This window comes from Danio aesculapii, chromosome 5 (genome assembly GCF_903798145.1).
Source record: "Danio aesculapii chromosome 5, fDanAes4.1, whole genome shotgun sequence".
NCBI lineage: Eukaryota > Metazoa > Chordata > Actinopteri > Cypriniformes > Danionidae > Danio > Danio aesculapii.
Window position 1 is genome coordinate 22,122,544 of NC_079439.1, and position 26,589 is coordinate 22,149,132.

The 26,589-nt window shown below is 35.4% G+C and overlaps 1 protein-coding gene across 1 annotated transcript in view; it reads right to left on the reverse strand.

The window, feature by feature from the left end:
- Positions 1–256: 256 nt before the first annotated feature.
- si:dkey-13n15.2 (protein transport protein Sec24C) overlaps positions 257–26,589 on the reverse strand; it is a 34,956-nt gene continuing 8,623 nt past the window's right edge. The window contains exons 8-21 of the mRNA XM_056457588.1: positions 25,227–25,330; positions 23,357–23,469; positions 22,146–22,337; positions 21,966–22,059; positions 21,760–21,864; positions 19,662–19,829; positions 17,239–17,335; positions 16,030–16,178; positions 15,799–15,937; positions 14,114–14,235; positions 10,891–11,070; positions 8,212–8,409; positions 3,264–3,353; positions 257–990 (exon numbers count right to left, since the gene is read on the reverse strand). Of these exons, the coding sequence (XP_056313563.1) occupies positions 850–990; positions 3,264–3,353; positions 8,212–8,409; positions 10,891–11,070; positions 14,114–14,235; positions 15,799–15,937; positions 16,030–16,178; positions 17,239–17,335; positions 19,662–19,829; positions 21,760–21,864; positions 21,966–22,059; positions 22,146–22,337; positions 23,357–23,469; positions 25,227–25,330 (1,892 nt within the window). The 3' untranslated portion in view covers positions 257–849. The remainder of the gene's footprint in view (positions 991–3,263; positions 3,354–8,211; positions 8,410–10,890; positions 11,071–14,113; positions 14,236–15,798; positions 15,938–16,029; positions 16,179–17,238; positions 17,336–19,661; positions 19,830–21,759; positions 21,865–21,965; positions 22,060–22,145; positions 22,338–23,356; positions 23,470–25,226; positions 25,331–26,589) is intronic.

Genomic DNA, 26,589 nt, shown 5'->3' on the forward strand with positions numbered 1-26,589 from the left:
TCTGTTTTAGACCATTAGATAACGAACGTAGACGCCCACTCAGATATCCATATTCATATTCTCAATGTCAACATCATTAACCCCAATTACACTAATTAGACTTGTTATGACTCATTAAGAGTGTTTCTCACTCCCCTTCAGCTCTTTGTGGAGGAGCGGCAGAAATTCACAAGAACATACATTGGAAAGAAGATCAATGCAAAAAAAAGAGAGATGATGATGATTCAGAGCCAGTCACACATTTACAGTTATTTATTCATTTCAGAGGGAAAGTGTGTTACAAAACAAATGTTACATAAATGATTAAAACCGTAAAATGTTAGGTTTACACGCTGATGGACCATTGAAAATGATCAGCGGTTTTATCAGGACATTAAAAATTGAGGTGCAACGAGACCCAAAGATTCAATGAATATATTATTGCTTAAAATATTAACATGCACACTCTGTAACTCACCAGTTCATGAATTCAATTCAGAGTGAAACTCAAGAGCATATATTAAATAAAGAGCTCAAGTCTAGAACCACACACACACACACACACACACACACACACACACACACTTCAAATACACAATGATTACTCATTCTTTGAGCCTTTGATGGGAGTTCAAACAGTATTAAGTCATTCCGAGCCCTTGAAAATTAAAGGACTGATCTTAGTATTCAGCAATTTTCTGGTCACAATGAATTTGCATACAAAACTCATAACATATATCTCAGAGGTAAATGCATACAAGGCATATTTGTTGATCCTCACCGATTTGAGAATAGCAGCAATGCCTATAAAGACAGCAGAGGTACACTTAATCACAATATTCACCAGCCACAGTCTATAAAAAGAGACTGTCACACAATAAGACGCAACACATTGACATGAAGGTGAAAAAGGAAATCCGCGTATGAAGCTCCACCGTTTGGACTCTTGTCCTCCACTAGAAGGCGCTGCAGAGACTCCTCACAGCTGTCACCCTCACGTACTAATTTTAGCTGTGCAAAAAAGAAACAACGCACAAATCAACTATTAACACCAATAATATAACTATATAAATAAGATGAAACATTTCAGGCAAAAATAATGATTTTTTTAATGTCTGATGTAAAGAAAACATTATTCTGTTGCACTCTATCAATTTGTGTCTGTAGATTTTGATTACAACACAATTTTTTAAAAGCTATTTCTCTTCACTAGGCCATGAATGTTAGCTTCAGCAGCCTTTACATATTAACTTAAGTGTTAATCAGTTTAGATCAACTGGGAATAACTACATTAGACACGTTTCTATATCTCTACATCAAAGTTGTTCACAATACTTATCCATCCACAGAACTGGCTCTTTGTAAATAAGTCAAATGTGTAAGCAGTTTGCAGTTAACAGTTCTGCTTTCGGATGTTAGCGACAACATTTTTGTCCCATAGTTAAGTATTTTGGTTTGTCTTCAACAAAAGCTGCACGAATGCTAAAGTTTTAAAAGTGAGACCATCATCAAAAAGACTGACCCCCTTCATGTTTACAAATTAAAGTGCAGCTATTTTGAGGTCATTTCTTAAAATTTATTGGTAAAGTCATTACAGAAATTTTCAGGATATTTACCAGTATCGCTGTGCGAAAAGGGCTAATGTCTTCCATACACAATAGATCAGGAGATGGAAATGACATACTGTGAGCCTCAATCATGACGATCCACATAGGATCATTAATATACACACCCCAACCAGTGTTTGAGTGGCCACAAAATTTCCTAGGGAGATTACAACAATTATCATTTTACCTAAGCTTGTATTATACTTACTATGTATATGGGACTCTTATTTTGAAAATGGGACAGGCTTCAAGGAAAAGTAAACAGTTCTATGAAGCAAGGAGCAACGCATGACCAAAGAGTGTTCACAGCGGGTCAGAATACTAAATGCGGATATCCGGATTATAGGACTGTTTAACTCAATCTTTTTTAGTTTAACATGTATACCGTGAAATTTGCAGAGTATGTTTGCATTGAGGCAACAAACACGTGTTGACTGATGACTATAAGTGTTTAAAGCCTTGTTTATGCATCATGTCATATCACTCAGCTCTTGCTGTGATTTATTTTGAGTGGAAGGATGTCAATGAACTTCATAAAGTGATGTTTTATAAACAAATTTCGGGAGGAGCACGCGCAGAAGTTTCAGTATCAAATACGTCATTGACAATTATTCTATTATCCAATCAGTTCTTGACCAAACCCCTATATATACCAAAGCTGTCTTACCTGCAGCATCTTACGACTTTAGCATCCCTCCACCACCCCGTCACCTCACCTCTTAAGCATTACAATCCCGGGGGGAGCGTTCTGGGGCCGGGCTAGATACTTCGCTCGAATCCCTATTCCTCTTTGTTTCCTGATAAGAGGAATAACTCGAGTTTGGGTGTCTTCCGCGAGCTCAGAGCCCTCTCCCCGGACAGCACGCCAAATACGCTTTATTCTGAAACTATTGCAAGTGTGAACTCGTGAACTGAAGTTTTATTATTTTGTATGCTGTGTGTGTGTGTGTACGCGTGTTTGTGTATGCATCATAAGCTTCAGAGTAGAACTCAGTAATATTCACAACCTTTCCAAATATGGGCAAAACCAGTCATATCATATTAGGACCAACTCCTAGGGTTGAAAATGGTCTTGGAGAATTTTTGCACTTCCCTAAGCCATCTACCTTCTATGTAGAAATCAGAGAACAATTGAAACATACAGTGATGTATCTATTCATATATTCATTCATTCATTCATTCATTTTCTTCTTAGCTTAGTCTCTTTATTAATCAGGGGTCACCACAGCGGAATGAACCGCCAACCTATCGAGCATATGTTTTATACAGTGGATGCTCTTCCAGCCACAACTTAACACTGGGAAACACCCATACACTCCCACACTCATTCACACACATACACTACGGCCAATTTAGTCCTTCCAATTCACTTATAGCGCATGTCTTTGGATTGTGAGGGAAACCAGGGCACCCGGAGGAAACCCAAGCGAACATGGGGAGAACATGCAAACTCCACACAGAATGTCAACTGACCCAGCCGAGGCTTGAACCAGCGACCTTCTTGCTGTGAGGTGATTGTGCTACCCACTGCACCACTGTGACGCCCATAATGCATCTATGGCACCTTTAAATCCAATACTATCATTTCAGCTGTGATGATATTTTTTCTTTTGCACAAAATGAACTGTGTCCACACGCTGTCAGTCTGTGAATGAAAAAGTTCTGCAAGTGGTTCACCTGAAGAGTAACAGCTGCTGAAGACTGCACAGAGTGAATGAGAGCTCTGGTGTTGACGGAGAGTGATGTCTCAAGCACCGGAAGCTTGATCTACAGAGAACACAGGACACATTTACATGACTAAAGCACAGTCACAGAACTCAAACACTCAGAACAATAACATTTTGATCGCATGTGTGTACGGCAGAAAATTCTTGCTAAATTCTTTATGTTCACTTACATTTAGTCATTTAGCAGACGGTTTTGTCCAAAGTGACTTACAATTGAGAAGGCATTCAGCAATTTAAAAAGAAGAAGCAATACACAAGATGTGATAATTGTACAAAGGAACTGTTAGTGCTCTGAGAAAAAAAGGGTTTATGCTGCATTCACACCAGACACAGATGAAGCGTGAAGCGCAAACAATTTACATGTCAAGTCAATGCAAGTTGCAAATAGACATCTTGCGGCTCGATACTTGCGGATGAGGTGGTGTGAAGGACGAAATTTGCGTAAATTGAGAGTTTTGCGTACTTACCGCGCGTTTCGCACAAATTGGTCAAGTTGAAAAATCTGAACTTCAGCGGACATTCGCGCCGCGTAAACCAATCAGGAGCTTGCCCTTGTAGCACCACTTGTTGGTGTCCCGAGGAAAATCCTTTTGCCACCAGACAACAGTTCATCTAACTGGGCTCGACTCAGTCTGAGGCACTGCTGAAAGCCTCCATCATCCAGGTACAGTTTCTGGAGTTTGAGCTCACAGAGCTGGGTGTACCTCTGAAAGTTTCTAGTGGACTCAGACACAATGCCAAACGAATCTACGCTGTTTTTCAGCCTTTCTAAAGCCCATAAAGCACAGCTAGTATCTCAATAAAATCCATGTTAGCCAGTTAGCATTGAAGCTAGAGTCACTGGGCAGACAGAAGCCTTGCCTATGATGCAAATCTGCATCTATTGTGAAGTGAATTTTATGTGCGAATGAAGCAGATTTGATGTGCGAATGAAGCGGATTTGATGCGCGAATGAAGCAAGTAAACTCAAAATATTCACACGTCTATTTACACGCAAATGTCGTGATTTATCCACGCATGCCACATCTTGTGTGAACACAGCATTAGAGTGAGGAAGAGGAAGTGTCTTTTTATGAAGTGAGAAGACGTCGTTACAGGCGATTTGTCAAGCCCACTCACCTGTGTGAAGCACATTTCACATAATTAAAAAAAATAAATAAATTTAAATATGGGGCACCATGGTGGCGCAGTGGGTAGCACATTTGCCTCACAGCAAGAAGGTCACTGTTTCGAGCCTCAGCTGGGTCACTTGGCATTTCTGTGTGGAGTTCGCATGTTCTCTCACATGTTCTCACGTGGGTTTCCTCCGGGTGCTCTGGTTTCCCCCACAAGTCCAAAGACATGCGCTATATAGGTGAATTGAATAAACTAAATTGGCCACAGTGTATGTGTGTGAATGAGTGTGTATGGATGTTTCCCAGTGATTTGTTTTTTGGATGCTTCCCACTAGTTGTGGCTGGAAAGGTATCCGCTGCGTAAAACATGCTGGATAAATTGGATAAGGTTCGTGCTGCTGTGGTGACCCCAGATTAATAAAGGGACAAACCAAAAAGAAAATGAATGAATGAGATATGGGGTCCGTTCTACATACCTTGCTTAAATGATGTAGGGTGATTTGGCAGATCCTGGATCTTTTAATCTTGATAACTGATCTCTGACTAATTTGGTTCTTCAAACCACTTTGTGAATCAGATTAAAATGTTTGTATGAACTGATCTGAGATCGCTGCTTCTGTTGTTAAGGTCAAATCTATCGATCCTCGAAATCACGATCAGCAATGCAACGATTGGCTGACACAGCAGCGTAATGACATCATCTGATTATTATTCAATTATCCATGTGAGGAAAATTTAACAAAATTTGTAGTAAACAGTTTGTTTAATATGATACGCAATAACTTTGCACATTTGTTGTGGGCTGCAGGTTTTACACTGTGTCAAGAGTATTTAGTTTTACATCTAGAACAGATTTTTAAAAAAGCAATTTGATATTGCTAAAGGTGTCTGCAACTTTTGCGAAGCATCAAATCATAGTCATAATAGCTGTCAGAACACGTGAATGACTGCATAAATTGTTATTCGTTAAAAAAACAAAAAACTGTCAAATATTATGCATGTCTCTTATCATACACAAATTGTACTAAAGCTGGTACCTTAAAGAAAGCGTTTGTGTCAAAAAAATCCATGTTAATAAATGTTCTTTTAGAACCCCTTGGTGAGAACCACCCCTGACAGTGAGAATTTTTTTTTACTGTTTACTTTTTCCCCGAGTGTACATAACTACTACTGTAAGAAAATATCAGCATTCGGTACACTTTCAGTATTACCTTTGCTTTACCCGATCTAATCCTGTTTATATGAAATAAGCCTGCTCCCCAGCAGGTTTGAGCAACCAGAACTGTTGTTATGACAACAACTTTAGGATGAGTTTTGAAGTACTAAATGATCCTTGATCGTGACAAATCGTCATAACCAAATCCAGCTAATTGAGTAATCCACGTACAAAGAACAGACCCATGGAGTCATTGTGAGAAAGTGTCTGGTGCAAATGTGCAAAATCACCAGCTGCAAGTGTCAGTTAAAATGTCACAGAGATGACTGTTTTCTACAGGTGGTTTGTCAAGTCCACTCACCTGTTTGAGGCACACTCAGAAATTCATTCATTCATTCATTCATTTTCTTTTCAGCTTAGTTGCTTTAATTATCTGTGGTTACCACAGCGGAATGAACCGCCAACTTATCCAGCTATGCTTTTACACAGCAGATGCCCTTCCATCTGCAACCCCTCACTGGGAAACATCCATACACACTCCTTCACCCTTCAGCCGAGGCTCGAACCAGAGACCTTCTTGCTGTGAGGCGACAGCGCTACCCACTGCACTGCCATTTTTTTTAAAGCGATTCAAAGTACTGAAAAATCTTAGTCAAGTAAAAGTACTCTACTTGCCTAAAAATGTAGTGCAAGTAGAGTAAAAGTATCAGTTATGTATATTACTCAAAGTATGAGTAAAAATTAGCCCTTCCAAAAGTACATGAGTGGTGAGTAGTGAGTATTACGCTTTAAAAAGCTGATGCATTTACATGTCATTTGTGGATGTGTGTAAACGTAACATTCTGTAGTGCATTTGGTTATTGCCCAGTAGGCACACAACGTCATAAGACGTTAATATTAGGTTCGATTTAGGTCGTGATGTCAGGTGACCAAAATTCAATGACGAAATTAAATGTTATTTTGATGTTCAATAATGACGTCAAATGACATTGATATTTGGTTGATTTTAGGTTATGCTAGAAAGTGAGTCAATATCTTAAACCAACATCATTTTGATGTCAAATACTGAGATTTATTCATCAAGTATTGCAACCAAAATCCAACATGATGTAGTAGTGGTAACATCCACACAACGTCAAGCTGTAACATCATTAGATGTTGATATTTGGTTGATTTCAGGTTGAACATTGACGTCGTCGGCCTGACGGGTTCTGATGTAAACCCAAATTTTATTTTCAAACAAAATGCAACATCCCCATGACGTTGGGGTGCAATGTTAATCTGGCTTCATGTTGACGTCTTGTGCCTGCTGGGTGTTTAAGACCATTTCGGTCATCATACCGTAAACGTTGGTCATCTTCTCATCAGTGACATACATCTAAACAGTCTCTGGGTCAATGCATGTAAAGTCATCTTCTTGGACACTTTTAATGCTCCCAAACAGTTTGCTGCAATTATAAATCGCCCATGTCTACATTATGATGTCTACAATTGTGAGCAATTTGATTGGACAGAAATCACAGAACTGATTTTTCTAATCCCCATAGACAAGAAAAAGTAGTGACTGCAGGTTGAAGGAAAGTAGTGGAGTAAAAGTACAGATACAGCACTAAAAATGTACTCAAGGGAAAGTAAATGTACACATTTATAAAACTACTTAATAAATTACAATTTCTGAGAGAAACTACTCAATTACAGTAATTTGAGTATTTGTAATTTAATTTGTAGCAGAGAATGTGCAGAGTACTTTTACTACTAACAATGTTTAAATCAACACTTTCTGCTTCAAAATTTTTTTTGTGGGAAACTATTATACATTAGTAAACTGGAAAAAAGGCAACACAGTTCAAACTCTTTGGCCATAAGAACTGTGGTACATGTATTTTTTTTGTAATATTTCACAATATGACTTTTTTTACTGTATCTTAGAACAGTTAAATACAGCCTTTCTGAAAAGGCTTTAAAAATGCAAACTTTGTGACTTATACTTTTTATAACCTATTCATATATGCATTTAGCATAGACTTCCTATATCTGTGAGATCTTCTTTGAATGATTTTAAATCTAAGTTACAGTCGGATTTTCTTACTCTTGCTTTTAACTTATAATAAACACATTTATTTAATTTTTTTCAGTGTTTTGTATTTATTATGCTATTTATTTTTATCTAGTTGGTATTCTGTTTGTCTCATTGTACAGCACAATTTCAATTCAATTCATCTTTATTTATATAGCGCTTTTACAATGTAGATTGTGTCAAAGCAGCTTCACATAGAAGATTATAGTGAACTGAAACAGTGTAGTTCAGCACAGTGGTCAACTATTGTTGTATTTATTTGTGTATTATAAGTAAATAAATGATATTAAATGAAATGATAGTGTTTATTTAGGGAAATAAACAGTAACATTTGTCAGTTTACTTGTCATAGCACAAAATGTGCAATTATTCAAAGAGATCCTCTTCCTCCACAAATGGGGGCAGATTTTAATATTTGCTATTAAATATGCATGCAGCCCTAAGCTGAACTCCTTCTATTTGTATCGCTCTCATTTGTCAGTGACTTTAGAAAGGCTGCTAAATGAACAAATGTAAATGTGAACGCCAGCTCAACGTGTCCTTGTCTTACCTCTCCAGATGTGAGGTAGGAGAAGGAGTTGGTGTTGAAAAGTTGCAGAAGTGCATGAGGGGGCACACAGCTGCCCACCCAGAGGAGCAACGCCAGTGGGCAGCAGATCAGATACAGACCCCCTGGATCCAGACTGGAGGCAGAGCAGCGTACGGCTTCCCCTAATGATGGCATGTTGGCATTATCAGCCGAGACAGACTGCAGGGGTGAGAACAGTAAACACACAGACACTGGCGTCATCATCCCGTCACCACAGAAAGCATCAATATTTTAGCTGGAAGTTTACTTTGGACTTGAAATGTGACTTTTTCCTTGCTGTTTTAGAACAAACTTTCATGGCACAAAGCTCCAAATCCATTTCAACAAGGCCATTTATTATAGAGATGTTTCACACTAGGGGACTATAGTAAATGGTATAGTAATGGTTTTAGTATAGTAACCCTGTTTACATGGGATACACATTGTCAAAACTGTCATTAAAAGTAAGTTTGATTTATTTATTTTTTTTGCCAAAAGAACATAATCAGTGATTAAAATGCTCATTATTTTTTGTGGTAGAATGTTTTGAAGTTTACTATCCAACCTGACAGAATTGGAGAGGATCTGCAAGGAGGAATGGCAGAGGATCCCTAAATCCAGGTGTGAAAAACTAGTTTCATCTTTCTTATAAAAACTCATGGCTGTATTATGAGTTCAGACTGCACGATTTTCAGAGTAGTCGTATCATAGATGTTTTCACACTGCATGACTATCTGGGGTAGCGTTCTGTCGCTACTATGTATACACTACAAGATGGATCAACGACAGGGTGGTTCACACTGCATGACTTTAAAATAGGAAGAATCACTGACAGCTTTGTCCAAACTATGTCTTATAACCAAACACATGCGAGAAGTGACATGGAACAAATGCGCGGTCACATAGTATATCCTTTGTTATTAACTACATAATGAGAAAGAAGCCTTAATTTCCAATAGTTTTTCCTCCATTTCTTGAGTCCAAATAAACTGAAAATGAGCGCTTTTAACTTCTCCCCCAACCTCCCACTGGCCTGCAGATACCCATACAAGTGAATGCTGCTCTCTCATTGGCTGTAGCTAATAGCCGATGTTAGTTTCAGTCAAAACTCATTTCACATGGCATGATTTGAATCGCTGACAGCTCCAGATATTTACCATGCCAAATATCTCACGGGTGTCGTCGACTCATCGGCGATTCCCTCAGATCGTGTCTTTGATAGTTCACACACTGCGCAATTGTTACTCACGTGAACGAGCACTGATTTGTCTGGGATTTCAGACAATTGTCAGTGATTTCACAAAACCTGTTGGCGAGTCAAAATCGGGGCTAAAATCATGCCGTCTGAACTCGGCATTAGATCAAAAAGGTGCTTCTACTAAATACTGAGCAAAGGGTCTGAACACTTAGGATCATGTGATATTTCAGTTTTTCTTTTTTAATAAATCTGCAAAAATGTCAACAATTCTGTGCTTTTCTGTCAATATGTGGTGCTGTGTGCACATTAATGAAGAAAAAATTTACTTAAACTATTTTAGCAAATGGCTGCAATATAACAAAGAGTGAAAAACTTAAGGGGGTCTGAATACTTTCCGTTCTCACTGTATCTCTTCAAGATTGAAGTACACTTAACAGTATTATTAAATCAGTGCCTCCAGGATTTTTGTAGGGAGTTTTTTTAGATTTGTGACCTAAAACAACGTATGACATTATTTGCTTTAATTCATGCATTTTGTTCTGAATATACACACATGTAACTTTTTTATGCCAAAAAAAACATTAAACTCGCAAAATGCAGGAGGAACTGTTAAATTATAAAACCATGCCTTATTAAAATGTTTTAACCGATCACTGTGATCAAAAGATGAAGACAAAGTTCATTTATTCATTGTCTTTTCGGCTTAGTCCCTTTATTAATCAGGGGTCGCCACTGCAGAATGAACCACCAATTTATCCAGCATATATGTTTTACGCAGCAGATGCCCTTCCAGCTGCAACCCATCACTAAGAAGCACCCATACACCACTCTCATTCACACACATACACTAAGGACAATTTTAGCTTACCCAACTGACCTATAGCGCATGTCTTTGGACTTGTGGGGGAAACTGGAGCACCTGGAGAAAACCCACGTGAACATGGAGAGAACATGCAAACTCCACACAGAAATGCCAACTGACCCAGCTGAGGCTCGAACTAGCGTCCTTCTTGCTGTGAGGCGATCATGCTACCCACTTTGCCAACGTGACACCCCAAAGTTCATTTAAATGTAAGATAATAATCTGAAGACTGGATGATATACTTATGTCCTAAATATATCCTAAATATATCTTACAATATATCCTAAAATATATTCATAAATTACAAAATAAGTCTCTAATATTTAGTGCATTCCTAATTAAAACTGTCTCTGCTGTCAGAGATTGTGAAATAATAAGCAAAGAAATAAAATGCTATAAATAGAGAGGGAAACGAGAGTACAATTGATGCATTCATTGCTAGAGTAGTGAAGAATGTGGCATGTTGAAATCCCACCATGTGCAAAACAGTCCGACTGAGAATTACAAATTCTTACAGACAAGGAAACTGTCTCCTATTAGCGAGTAATTTGGATGAACAGAATGTTCTAGATGTGTGTGTGTGTGTGTGTGTGTGTCTCACCAGGGGCAGAATAAGTGGGTAGAACTGAGAAGCAGTGCTCAGCGTGTCCATGGAGACAATGAGGCTGCGCATTTGTAGACGATGATGAACAGAGCTACGCAGCCCAGGCAGCAGCACTTCACTCTTGCGCAGACTGTTGATGTAGACAGGTACAGCTTTCAGAAACTGAGGCAACACCAGCTGACGGAAACAGAGCGAGAGGGAGAGAAAGAATGACTTTCCATACTCGCTTATTCAGATGAAACAGAATTCACTTAGCATAGATTCTCAGTAGGCGTTTAACAGGACAGGGATTTGTACCAAAAATGTTTTGCTTGATATGCATGATAGTGATTCTCAAATCACTAGATTGATCTGTGCTGTTTTACTCGATTTACTACATATTCCAGTGCACATCCCATGAGATAGTCTTTAATTATTTAAAACAATAAAAGAGGCAATGTCATTTTGTTAGGAAATTTTTGCACTTTTTGATTTGTCATAACAGATAACTAATGTTATTAGCTTTCAGCACAGAAATTAGGCCTTCGAAACATGAGTAAACAACTCTTCATGAAAATTAATGCCAAGATCATTTGAATTTAATACTTGCTGCTCTAATTTTATTGAAAAAGGACATTAAAGACTTTTTAAGACCCTGTGAGAGACCACTGGTCTGACACCATGGTCCATGAAGAGGTTGTGTACCTCAAAAAAGCATGAACACCACCAGCCAATAAATTTTGAGCACCTATTAGACAGGGTTAATGGAGGGAGGCCAACAGAAACTAAACTCAATGGGAATGTTCAACATATGGTCCTTGAGGTCTTTGAGAAATTTAAAAGAAATCAGCTACTATGCTTGCTCAACTTCTTAAAACTTGGTGGGGACATGCACAGAGTGATTGCAGAAAAGCTTTCAAAATGTTTACACGTTCTGCCCAAAGGTGGCGCTATTAGATGACTATTCATTCATTTTCTTTTAGGCTTAGTCTCATTATTAATCTGGGGAATTAACTTATCCAGCATATGTTTTACGCAGCGGATGCCCTTCCAGCTGCAACCCATCACTGGAAAACACCCGTACACTCTCATTCACACACACACACACACACACACTATGGACACTTTAGCTTACACAATTCACCTATAGCACAAGTCTTTGGACTGTAGGGAAAAACGGAGCAGCTGAAGGAAACCCACGCCAACACGAGGAGAACATGCAAACTCCACACAGAAATGCCAACTGACCCAGCCGAGGCTCAAACCAGCTACCTTCTTGCTGTGAGGCGACAGCGCTACCCACTGCACTGCCATTTTTTTTTCAAGCAATTGAAAGTAACCGGCTGAAATAATATATTTCATTATTAAAGCAGTAACAGACTTCTTAATTAAAAATAACCCTACAGTATGGTCTTAAAACACTTGAAGCCCGCTAACTGCTGCTTGCAGCTATATTTGTAATTGCATAACAGGGATAGGCAGTATTTATGATACTTCAAATACGCATTTCAAATACAAAATAGTATTTTGTAATTTGTATTTGATAGGGTTTATGTTAATGGCTTAATATTTTGTATCAAAATACTAGTGTCTTGTATTTTTGTGTTTTTAAACTACTGTAAAATACTTTGTAAGAAGTATACATGATGACATCATATAAATGCAGCCTCTGATTCATTCTTTCTCAGTTATTTGTCTAGGTTTGAGATCAGAACAGAACATTTATTAATAGGTTGGTCAATGCCTGGAGTATGGATGGAAATTATGCAACAAAAATAAAGAAAATAAGAGACAAATGGCATGGATTTATTTGAATGAAATTAGTATACTGCACAATGCTAAGACCAGTAATATACTGTATAAATGGCAGTAGTGTACAATTTAGCATTAACATCTTTGCTTAAGAAATGAGATGGAATATAATATCAGTCTTTAAGAACAGGATGCGGAGCCTTCAGCAAATAATCATTCTCAGTCTCAGTGCTGCAGGCAGAAATGCAGAGGATGTTTAGAAATATAAAACACCTAAAGATGGTGTACTGGTGCTTCACTAAGGGGTAAACTGGGACTCTTCCAGTTATAGAAGAACTGAAAAGTATTAGTTTTGCATGAATTGCTGATGTAGATGCCAAGAAAATAAGTCCTACAGTGGGAATTCCTACACTACTTTATTGGGTGTTTCAAATGCCAGATGAATCTGTATAATGTATAATGTTAATAAAGAGATGTCAAAGTGGCACAATACAGTATATGAGACCCAAATATTCAAAAAACTCCAGAATCCTGTTACATGGCAGCAACAAGATGTATATGAAGAATACATTTATTGAATAAAAAATAAAATAACCACTTCATATATCAACCTTTTAAAATATAAGATTGTTAAGAGATTGTTGCAGTTTCACTGCGTATGATAGAAACACAATGAAGAGATATAGTACTGTTTTCCAACTCATTATCTGCATTACATGGTTTTTACAGTGATTAAAGAGATTATCTTCAAGACAGGACTTTCTGTATGAAATTTGTACAAAGTTTATGCTAAAATTAAAAGGATTGTCAGTTTAACGGTGAAGGGATTGATCAAATATGCCTATTGATTGAAGGTTTGGGAAGAAATTTTATGCTACCTTGTAAAAGTGTTTTGCAGTATTTTTAAAATACAGTATTTTATTTTGATACACTTTTCGCTGCTTTATTTTGTAGTTTATTTTGGTCCATGTAAAATTAAGGTATTTGGTATTTTATTTTAAAATACGTTTCAATGTATTGTTTTTCCATCCCTACTAGTCCTCTACTTCTCAGTAATACTATCTGTGCCTGCATAGTTAATATGGCTAATGAATGAGACAATTAATTGAGACTAAAGAAGCAATATATTAGCCCATCTGTAATTTTCTAAAAATTTATTACTATTAATCCTTTTCCAAACATTACCAGAAACTATCACATGCCAAAAACAACATCTGAATATGCTCTGATGACACAATTCCCTAGTAACTATCTAAGTGGGCTTGTCTAGACAATGTGAAAAAGGTGGTCAATCATTAAAGCAATTAAAAATTAATTGGACTGAAAACAGCTCGAGCATGGTTTAATATTGGACAAAAATGATAGCTCAATCTCTAACTCTATAATAAATCTCCAGAGTATTTGGATGTCCAAAAGTGTGTGCTGGTCCAGTAACTTATAAAACTTATAAAAGCTCCTCATTAAAAAGAGATATATATTAAGAACTGACCTGTCCTGGGGATGCAGAGGTAGAGCAGCTGTGTTTCCTGAAGCAAGTCAACATCTCAGTAACCTCCGTCTGCAACTCCTCACGCAGAGACTGGAGTGAAGTCTCCAGTGCTAAAGAATACACTGACTCACACATACACACATAAGTTACAATTAAAATAAAATATAAAGATGGGCCTCTGTACAATAAAAACAAAAAAACACTACTAAATATAAAGGCATTTGCTTATATATTATATATTATAAAGCAGTCCTGTTCAAACAGCTCATTTTTTGGAGTTGGAAAGATTTATTTATGAAGACTCAACAATGCTATATTCATCTTTTGTTACTATTGTAACTATAAAGATATTCCTGTGATGACAACACCGAGTTTTCAACATCGTTATTCCAGTCTTTATATCACACGATTTTTCAGAAACTATCTGATAAAAATAATGATAATGATCTGATTTGATGCTCAATACAATTTCTTCTTATTATTATTAACATTAGAACAGTTAAGCTTCTAAATGTGTTTGAGTAATTGTAAATATCTTTACTGTTGCTTTTAACAAGTTAAACTTGTGAACTATCATTATCCTAGCCGTGTGCCAAGATCCTTCAGAAAAATAAGATAATGACCTGATTTGATGCTCAATAAAGATTTCTCATTATTACTATTAACGTTGAAGACAGTTGTGCTGCTAAATATGTTTGAGTAAAACGTTAATAAATTGTAAATATCTTTACTGTTGCTTTTATTAAGTTTAACTTGTGAACTTAATTTGTGAACTATCATTATTCCAGTAATCACACAATCCTTTAGAAATGATCTCATAATAATAATGATAATAATCTGATTTGAAGCTTAATACAATTTCTTATTATTATTAACATTGAAAACAGCTGTGCTGCTAAATATGTTTGAGAAACAGGCTAAAAATTAAATATCTTTACGGTTGTTTTTATAAAGTTTGCCTTGTGAATTTAACTTGTGAACTATCATTATTCCAGTCAGTGTCACACGATCCTTCAGAAATGATCTGATAAAAATAATGATAATGATTTGATTTGATGCTTAATAACAATTTCTTATTATTATTACTAATGCTGAAAACAGTTGTGCTGCTAAATATTTTTGAGTAAACCATTAATTTTTTTAAAAAATTTAAATTTAAAAAATAATAAATTTAACTTGTGAACTATAATTTATATATTAAATCATATTTAGAAGGTAAAAAAAATGTAGGCATTATCCTCATAGGGCTTGAGTGTCCACATACGTGGACAGCACATTTTAGCTCTTAAGTTGCTATTTAAAATACTTTGAATGTTTTATATTTTATTAAAGACATACAGTGTCATCCTGCAACTGTTTTGCAGAATATGAAATATACTGTCCAAAATGGGGAAAAAATTTTGTTTTTACTCTCTGATAGTCAAAGCAAGTTAAAAAAAAAAAAATTCTGTTATATATGCATTAAAAAAATTAAGGAAAAAGTGTTTTATGTAAATTCGGACCACGAGTCCACATATATGGACATCATTTTTCTCTAAAAGTACATTGTATCAAAAGACTTTATTCTAATTAGGTTCCAATAAGCCAAAATAGCAAAGAGTAATAAAAATTGCATGTAAAAAGGCCTTAAAAGGTTAATGCAGTGCTTCATTTGCATTATTGTATATGATACACAGTTTTTATACTTTTCTTGCAGTAGAATGTGAGGAGCGTCTCAGCCTGGCTGCTTCTGAAGGTGTCGAGCAGCTGATGGGAAGCGGACAAAATAACGGTGTGTATCCGAGTCCTTTTCTCTCCAGAGGAGTTACTGTATGACAGCACAAACTATGGAACACAATAACAAAAAACAGCTGAACAACTCTGTGGTTATGGTTATACATCAATCCATACATCAAGTGACATCACATTAATCCAACCTGTATGGCTACACCCCTTGCTTCATCCAAAGATTTGTTGTGAGTGAATTCAAATGCCAGAGCTGTGCGCCAGTCAAGGGCTGCCATGGCAACACAGCAGGAGTCAGAACCGGCGATGATGGAGCCATAGCAACCAGATATGTGCATCTCTGCAGAGACACATTGAGTCGTGAACATGTCCAACAGATACAGTATTTATGAATAACATCCAGCATTCCTGCAATTAATTCATGTGGCTGTTCATTCACATTACTCTCACATTCCTGGATACTAGCCTGATTGCAATGATGTTTTATATTGAATATGGCTTGTATGGTGCTCAGCATATATAAGTACACCCCCCCTACAAATCTCTCATTTAATTAATTATTTTCTATAGGATGCTTTACAATACTCAGGGTTTCTGTCGGTTTCACCAAGTCAAATTTTTAAGACCATTATGAATGAAATTTTAGACTTATACAGGGCTAAATGCAAAGAACTGTTTTCGAATATACCAGTTGGAAAATATTTTTACTTGCTCCATCAAAAAATTATTATAATTTAATACATTTAAATAATACAATAATATTAAATTTAATAATAAAAAACATCAGGTCAGGTCATTATCCTTAGCAGTAAATAACTGAAGTACTTTCAAAAGTTTTATTGAGATTGGGATTGTAGGTGATTGTAAGCGTGTTAATGGCCAGATTGGGTAGCTATATAGTACGTGAACAAAGGACAATTAAGACCTGTTAAAAAAGATTTAAGACCTACAACACAAGATGTCAGTAGATTTAGGGCTTTTTAAGGCTTTTTAAGACCCAGCAGATACCCTGAATATTATATTTGTGCATATGCATTAGATTAGTCAGTACTGAAGCAAAATCTAGAGCTTATCTAACAAAATAACTTATAATAACAGATGATAAATTCCCTAATTTTTATGTTAGGGAAAAATATAAAATAAAATTTTCAAAAATTGCAAAAATCAAGAGAAACCAAAAATATATAGTATATATATATATATTATAAATATATATAAATTATTTCTCTTTTTATGGTCCTAAAAAGAATAGACATATGGCATTGAAACAAAAAGTGGGTGAGTACATTATGACATTTTTATTTTTGTGTGCACTATCCTTTCAAATTACATTAACTTAGTACTTCTTAATCACTCTCTGTATTAAAAAACTGGATTCTTATAAAAGCTCCTTTAATTACCTTTACTGACGAAAGCTCTGAGCTGAACTTTGAAGGCCATCTGCATGTTCACACATCTGCTTAGATCAGCTTGGAAGCGCTCCTGTTCCATCTCTGACTGTAAAAGAAAAGCACACTGATCTATTGTGAAATGATGCAGTTTAGCTATATTCCTTCTACTTTTAATACAGCAGTCACTCCTCTTACAGTACATATGCTTAAAGTGTTATTTATTCAAAGGAGTAACAAATTATTTTCAACAAGATTATTTAAAATGTAGGAAAGGACTTAGGAAAAAAGATATATTTGATATGGAGAAAACGACCTTCCTCTTAAACAGCTATGAATACATTATATAAGAATTGGTTGAAATGGTTATTACATACAGTTTTATTGCATACATTGATAGTTCATAAGTAACGATGAAGTTAATTCATTTTCCTTTGGATTAGTCCCTTATTTATAAGGATTCGCTACAGCAGAATGAACCGCCAACTATTCCAGGATGTGTTTTATGCAGCGGATGCCCTTCCAGCCACAACCCAGAACTGGGAAACACCCACACACTCTTGCATTCACACACACATTCATACAGTCCGGCCAATTTAGTTAATCCAATTCACCTATAGTGCATGTCTTTAGACAAACCAGAGCACCTGGACAAAACCAACAAGGGAAGAACATGCCAACAAGGGGAAAACATGCAAACTCCACACAGAAATGCCAACTGGCCCAGTAGGCTGTGAGGTGACAGTGCTAACCATTGAGTGATCGTGCTGCCTTTTTTCCTTATATATGCGAGGTATTTACTAAGCATTGTGGATTTAATTCTGCCGTACCACATATACTTAAATTATTTATTTAGCTGGTTCTATTCATTATACTCTCTTTCCCCTTTTCTTTTCGGAATTGGGAGGAGATTAATGGGAATGTAAGTCTGATCAGGAGTGTACCTGTGTATCTGTCATATATAAGCATATCTGTATAAAAAATATGTAAGAGCTGTATATAAATGTTCCGTTCTATCTTTATTTACTTTTCCCGCTCATTTTTGTGTAAAGCAATGTGAAAACAAATAAAAAGTAAAAAGAAGAAAACACTTATGAAAAAAGTTTAAAATGCTCTAGGAAACATTTTTATTTGAAGGAAAATAAATAAATACAGACATATAAAAACAAGTGAATATCTGGCAATAGCTGGGTTACTGCATGAGAAACGATTGATGGAAAAACCAAATTTAGGAAAAAGAATTGACATTGGTTTTAGGTATGTGCGAAAAAGGGGAAACTTAAATTACACCCACACCAACTAAACTTGCCTTGTTTACTTGTGGTTACCAGGTTACTAATACTAAAGTCAGCTGCTCTACCAATCCGATGAAATCACACCTAATTTGCATTTGGGATTTTTAAAATGTTTTTTCTATTTTTAAAAAAATTGCTTTCACATTAGGATAAAAACCCAGCTAACGATAAAAAATATGCCCAAAAAAGCCATGCCAGAGTTTAAGGGGTGGTCCAGAGTGTATTTTAAAGCTTGGTTGTGTTTATAATGGCCCGTTTCCACTGAGTGGTACGGTACAGTGCGGTTCGGTTTGGTACGCTTTCATGGCCGTTTCCACTGTCAAAAGGCATACCAAACCGAACCGTACCGTACCACTTTTTTTGGCATCCTTTCGAAAGGGTACCAAACATGAGAAAGGGTACAAAAAGGCAGAGCTAGACACTCAGCTGAACGCTATTGGTTTACAGAGATACGTCATTCACATATATTTTTGTAGTCCCCAAACTTCGTTTGCTTTAGGCTTTGCTGAGCTAACTCTGTAAAAGCCAATGTCTCCTTTTGCACTGAACTTTGCGATTATTACATTCAGAGATGTTGTTTATGTTCACACAGCACAGTATCAACTAAAGTTTAAAATATGATATCGTAGTGGACCACCCCTTTAAACAGGAACTGAAATTATGACCAGCGTTTAATATTTTAAATACTATATACTATTAACACAGCAAAGAGCTTGATTGTACACATTTCCAGTAAATCCTAATCTTCGTTATGTAGTTTCTTGTCATGGAGCAGATACTTTTCATCCTATGCTGTCCTCTAATTGCAGGAGTTGTCTTCTTTTAGCAGCACAGAATACTGTAAAGTGGCTTGCTCAGGGGGACTATAGTGATGGTGCAAGAAGGAGAACTTTGTAACACTTTCTGCTAATAGGACATCCATACAAAAACCTTATATTAGCAGCAGAGATTTTTAGAAATAACCAACCATTATGAAATTCCAGGGTAATTCTCGAGGCAACCATAGGGCTGTTTTGAAATTTTAAAACTGTGCATAACTTTTAGAGTAATTGGGCTCTAAGGTTTTCAGACAAGCTTCATCTGACAGGTCTTTAAGGTGTAGTGGATGTCCATAAAGTGCAGTAAAAAGGAATTTATTACCTGTAGACTGCGGTAGCAGAAGAGTCCACCGCCTGTAAGAAAAGGGATGTGCCCTGGCCAAGCTCCACCCACTTCTTGATGAGAAAACACAAAGATATGCACGCAGCAGCCTTGATTGACACACTCTTTGACTAAGGAGCTTGAAGAATCTGGTCCTTGAAAGATGGACTAATATGAAAGAGAAAAAATTGTTCATTACAGAATTTTATCATACAAAATATACCATGACTTATATTCCAAAGCATCTAATAAATATATAATGCAAATACTGTCAAATAAGCAAAATATGCGCAAAGCCAGAACACAATTGGTTAAAAATGAGAAAGAAACAAGACCACTTTCTACAGTACATGCCGCTAGTTTAAATCTTGCTTTAACTCAGTTTTTAGGTTTGATAATTACAATAAATGTTTTTAAAGTTTTTGATTGATTTATACAAACATTTTATATATTTTCAATCCTTTTTCTATTTTAAAACACTTTAAAGCATATACATTTAAAGCACTGGCATGGAAGTTAGCTAAAATATTTTTTTATTTTGGAGTTTCTAAAAGAAAACACATGTATAACTTACATAATCTCTCATACAGAAAGAGACTTACAGATCTTGCATATGCTTTGTATTTTCTTCCTTTTAACAACAACAACAACAACAACGACTATAAACAGTAAAACATAGTGAGCTATAGTGGGTGACACTTTAAAATGAGCCTTGTATTGTGCCTTGTACCGCCGCCGCTCTAAAGGCGTAAGAACGTGTTTTTAGGTATGACCGCAGTTTGAGACTATGCCACCAGGGGGCACAAAGGGATAGAATGCGAACGGACAGAATTAGCCTAGACAGTAGCTGTAAATATTATGCTACTTGTAAATGAAGATGAAACATTATAATTCCTTCATTAATTATTAAAAACTTGTTAACAAGCTTTATTATCATTGTAAACTTGTTAAGTGAAATAAGGATTGAAATAGGGAAATAAGGATAATTAAAATTAAAGAAATAGAAGACAACTAAAATGAAAGTACAAACTTACATACAAATAAGTAGGCATAAATAAATAAATAAATAAATAAATAAATAAATAAATGTACAAATCCTTTAAAATATTGCCAAAATATTACTTTTAATAGTTACAATTCAAGAAAAATCCAGCCATATCGGTGAAATTTACTCAATCCATTTACTCCATATTAGAAAAAGAGTTTTTCATTGAGAAACGTTTTTCCATGACATATATAGTGTGCACTGTTTCAATACATTCTTCAGCTGTAGGTGACTCTAATTTTAACCATATTTTTGTAATTGCTTTTTTACTAGCTGCCAGAAGAATAAATAACAATGTCTTTATAAATGCATCAATCTAAATTTATATTACCTAAATATAAAGCGTTTAAATGCATGTAATCTATTTCCAGTATGAGGAAAATTTCTGATAATGCCAAAGAACACGATAGTGATTAGCTGCTTTTCCCCACAAATTATCCAGCAGCTAGTGCCCTTTGCTCTGTGTATTTTCTTTGATGGCGTGATAAAAAACTTAGAACATTTTTCCAACAGAATTCTCTCCACATGACTGAGCTGGTATAAATTTGATATTTTTACCAACTCATTAACAATAAAATTATAAAATGTGACTAAAGCAAAATATTATCCCTCCTTTTAATTTTTATACTTTGTTCTGTCTTTTGTAAAAATTCTGAAAAGAGATTTTCCAACACATTAAACATACTAATTTTAATAACTAATTTATTTTGTCTTTGCTACGATAAAAGTACACAATATTTTACAAATTATTTTGCAATAGAGTAGTATTCAGCTTAAAGTGAATAATATTGACCTGTAAAATCACTTGAAGAAACTGGTTTTATTCAAATCATACTAAAAGAAATAAGACTTTATCTAGAAGAAAAGAAATAGAGATGTCCTTGCTCTGTTAAAAAAGTTTTGCCTTCAATTGTAAACACCAATGCAATCTGCATTTTTAAAATTTTCCACAATTCAATTTTCCCTTTTATTCTGTCAAATTCAGCATTGGATCTACTTCAAATCTAATTTATGGCACAATATTAGGGTAAAAATGCTTGTTTTTTATTTCACCTTCGCTTTGTTAGAGCTGAGGAAACCGGATGAGCTTTTCTGATTTGCTCCTTCAGAAACAGCTGAGGAATGAAAGATCAATAACTTTCCAGGAGACCCAGCAGCCTATTAAAATGACATGTAAGAGATTAATAAATAATAAAACTTTTGCTGCATGGACATCGATTTTCCAAGTGAAGGCATGTGCATGTGTTTAATTCTCTTGCCTGAAGAATCTTCAGTCCTGCAGAAACAGGAAGCTCTTGCGAGCTGCTTCGGTCTTCCAATTCAGGGTGGAAAAGTGCAATTTCGCATAGAACTCTATTCAAAAAGAGGATACCATTGTTATCCGTTTGCCATTTATATTAAAAACAATTATTTGAGTAGAACAAACGCTGTGTCAGAACCTCTCAATTATGTGTCTGCAGTCTTTCAGTGGCACCAGAAGGCCATCCAGCACTGGAAGCTCCAGCTCCTCACAGTCAGTGATGACCATCATGTGAGGGCGAGACAGAGCTGGACTTAAGTTATACAAATGTATCCGGCTATCATAGGTCATCAAACCCACTTCAAGATCCAATTGGTCAGGTTCAACAGGCCTAAAATGATGCAATTATATCCACACTATATTATTATTGGTTTTAGCCCACTAGATCCAGGCTTCCAAGTGAAAGGAACTTACAACGCGAGTAGGCTGATTAATGTTACAGCTTTGACAATAATAAGAATGTGGACATGCATATAACGTCATTTTTGTGACACAGTACATCAATAAATACTCTTTATTCATAACTGTAGGTGTATGTTTAGATTTGGGGTGGGTGTAGACATAATTATAACACAACAGGTTACTGTAAGGGGTAGGTTTAAACATGCTGTAGGTCTCAAACTCAATTCCTGGAGGGTAGCAGCTCTGCACAGTTTTGCGCCAACCCTGATCAAACACAGCTGATCCAACTAATGAAAATGTGCATGACTCTTTTGAACACCTTGATTATTTGGATCAGCTGTTTTTGATCAGGGTTGGAGCAAACCTGTGCAGAGCTGCGACCCTCCAGGAATTGAGTTTGAGACCTATGGTGTAGACGTTAATAAAACACAATAGACCCTTTTCACAAGACTGTTATGGTGTGTATAACGATCATCAGCATCTTAAATCCTTGAAAGTTTTTAATATTTCGATTTTTAAAAAATTCATGAACATTTATATGTTTTAATGTTTGTATTAAATCATCTTTGTATCAAATTACAAAAAACAAATTACCACTTATGTGACACGTTTGAAATGCAGAGTGAATGTATTGTATTTGTAGTATTTTGTGTATTGTCAGTAAATACTGTTCATATACTGTAACTTGTGTGGACGTTCTTGGGATAGCTTATTTAATGATACAAAACTGCAACTGATCCATCAGTCCCCATATATGGTTCGTCCCGGCCTGGATCTAGTGGCCTGAAACAAGTTTGTGCCTGCAGCTGAATATACAGTATATCAAACAATGACACAAAATCTAAAAGTATTATAAGTGAAATAATACCTATAATGAGTGAAAAACAATGTAGAGATGGACTTCGGCAACTTTATTGTAAAATTTGTATAAAAGTGAATGACCCTTACCCATTTAAAGCTTGCAACTGAGAACAAATCCGCTGACAGATGTGGTCTAGGTGCCCAGTTCTCACTGCACCGGCAGAAACATCTATCGCCAGCAGCAAAACAGCAGCTTTACCCTGTTTACAAGATCACAAATTGGGTAAAAACGATAATGAATAACATGACAGGGCTATTTGAGATAAAATTTAGATACATCAATATAATAACTGAGAAGTACTGAATATAATAATCTGAGGAAGGTTTAAAATATATAGTTGAAAAAGCCTTTTATTCTCACTTATTTGATTAAAACTTTACTCCAGTGCTCAGTGTTACACAATCCTTCAGAGATCATTCTAATGTGCTAATTTGGTACTTAAGGAAAGTTATTATTATCAATGTCAAGCACAGTTTTTTCTCTTTCATTTGAATGACTTGGGGCCATTCACAATGGTCATGAGGGTAAATTTGACAATCTGAGGTCTATTTTCTTTTGTAGTCTCCATCAGAGAATATCACAAGCCTTATTAAAAAGTTGATTTTGACATGAACACACTGGTTTGTAGTGAAAGCAGTTTGACCTTTTACTGACATTTGTTATTGCGAGTCATTTAACACATTCGCAGAAAAGATTAACTGTAACTTATCCATTTACGCCTGCTATTAAGACACATTTTGCTCAATCTAATCAAAAAACAGGGCTTTAGATGGTTAGGTCATGACTAGGGCCACATGGAATCTATGCCTGCAGAAATACACAGAACACTCAGAATATTATTTACTTTGTATTTCCTTATGTAAATAAGTGTAAATATATATTTGTGTTTATTTTTTTTTTTATTTACAATTTTAGAAATATTATAAAGTAAAATGCAAATGTTAAGATGAGTTTTGTAAAATACAATTTGTAAAGTAACATTTTCTGCCCTTTAGTGGATGTATTTTACGAGAAGAGCAATAACTGGATTCACATTTTAATCCTTAAGTAAAAGTTAAGACATTTTTTTACTATTACTAATTCATGTGCAAGTCTTCAGCTTTCAAAATCATTCCACATAAATCCTAAGATTTTTGAACAGAACAGAACAAAACAAAACAGAAATTTCTGCAAAGATAAAGAAAAAACTGCAGAGAGATTCTGTCTAGTGCTCTAGTCCAAGTCATCTCATTGCTATATATAATTTGCTCTATCTGAAATCATAATGTGACCACATTACCCCTATCCTAAGGGACCTCCGTTGGCTGCCCATTCAATTGAGAATTTATTTCAAAGTTCTCTTACTGGTGTATAAACCTTTATATAATCTAGCCCCTAGATACCTTTCAGAGCTTTTTATACTCCCACTAGAAACGTAAAATCCAGTCATTGGAAACTTTTTGGCTCAAAACATCCGATCTCATTCACTTCTATTGGTTTTTAAACATTAAAAACAGCTTGTTGCTGCTTGATGTTGAAAACTGATATTACAGTATATTATTCTACTTTTTATGTATAGTCATGTTTGTAGAGCAAGTAGTTTGACAGTTTTCTGCTGTTTATTATTCCTACTCATTTCCTCATAGACAAATGAATCGGAAGTTATCTAAAACAATTGCAAAAATGTGCGCACTCCCACAATGCAGAATGTTGCTGATATTTCTGTTTCTAAACATTTACCTGGTATTTTCTCTTGGTTTTTAAATATTAATGTCTTTTATTGGTTTTGCTCTATACTGTACATATTTTTTTTATATAAAGCACTTTAGTCAGTCTTGTGGCTGTTTTTCTATGTGCTAAATAACCAAATGAACTTGATACCTTTCAAATGCTGATGCGTACCATAGTAAATATACAATACAAAGAACTTAACAGAAAAAAAATGAATGCCTAAAACAAATCCACAGCATTTCTTACCGTTTGTTTCTCCAGGATCTCATATGAGCCGAGACTGAGCTCAGGTTTTTTTTCCCAGTCAACACGGCGACCCTGATTGGTGGGCTGATAGGACTGCCATGGCACTGCAAGAAAAAACACAGCAAAGATGGCAACAAATACAGTTGAAGTCTGAATTATCAGCCCCCCAAGTTTAATTTTAATTCTTTCATATATTTTCCACAATTTCTTTTTAAGTGAGAGAAGATTTTTTCTCAACACATTTCTAAACATAATAGTTTTAATAAATAATTTCTAATAACAGATTTTTTTTATCTTTGCCATCATGACAGTACATAATATTTTACTAGATATTTAAAAATATATATATATTGCTTAAGGGGGCTAATAATATTGTCACAAGTCTGTTGTGTCTATGTGTTGAGTTCAGTTAATAGTCAATAGTTGTTATGTCATGTGAATTCCCAAGTGCTTTTGTTTACGTCATTTTGTTCTGTTTTCCCACCGTTTGTTAATGTTTGTTAGTTCCACCTGTGTCACACACCGGTATGTATAAAGTTTAATCATGTCTTGTCTATTTTTACCCATGAGTAGGCCCACACGATATCTGCGAGCTCAGAAATATGTAGAATTTTAGCCCTTCATTGAGTCTATTTACCTACTTGTGAAAATGTTCATATGGTTTATGTACAATACCGTTTGTAAAGTAATATTGTCTGTCTTTTAGTAGACATATTTTATGATAGACTTGCTTTGTTTACCAAATAAATGGATCTGGATGAATTTGCATTGTAAACATTAAATAAAAGTTGAAAAGGTAATATTTTTAATTTCATATATAACACATATATAAGTTTTTAGTTATGGTACTCCCAAAATAATTTCACATAAATAAATCTTTAGATTTTTACAAAATTCTCTGCAGAAATAGCAAAACATGTCCGCAGATTCTGTCTGGCCCTAGTTATGAGTGTCATTATTTCTTTGTCTGTTATTATTTTGTCACAACTCATTATCCAGCGAGCGCTTGATGTTCCAGTTCCTGTTGTAAGTGTTATTGTGTAAATAAATACGTGTTTTTGATCATTCCTTAGATCCGTGCATTTGTGAGTGAGCTTCCGTGACAAATATTGACCAGAAAAAAAAATTTAAAAACTGCTTTTATTCTAGCCAAAAAAAAAAAATACAAATAAGATTTTTATAGGATAAAAATATTATAGGAAATAATGTGTAAAACAAATCCTTTCACTGTTAAACATAAATTGGGAAATATTTGAAAAAGAAAGGAAAAAAATAACAAGAGGGCTAATAATTTGGACTTTAACTGCACTTTAAAAAGCCATTAGCTAGTTTACTTTAAAAAAGTGAGTAAACCCAATGCCTT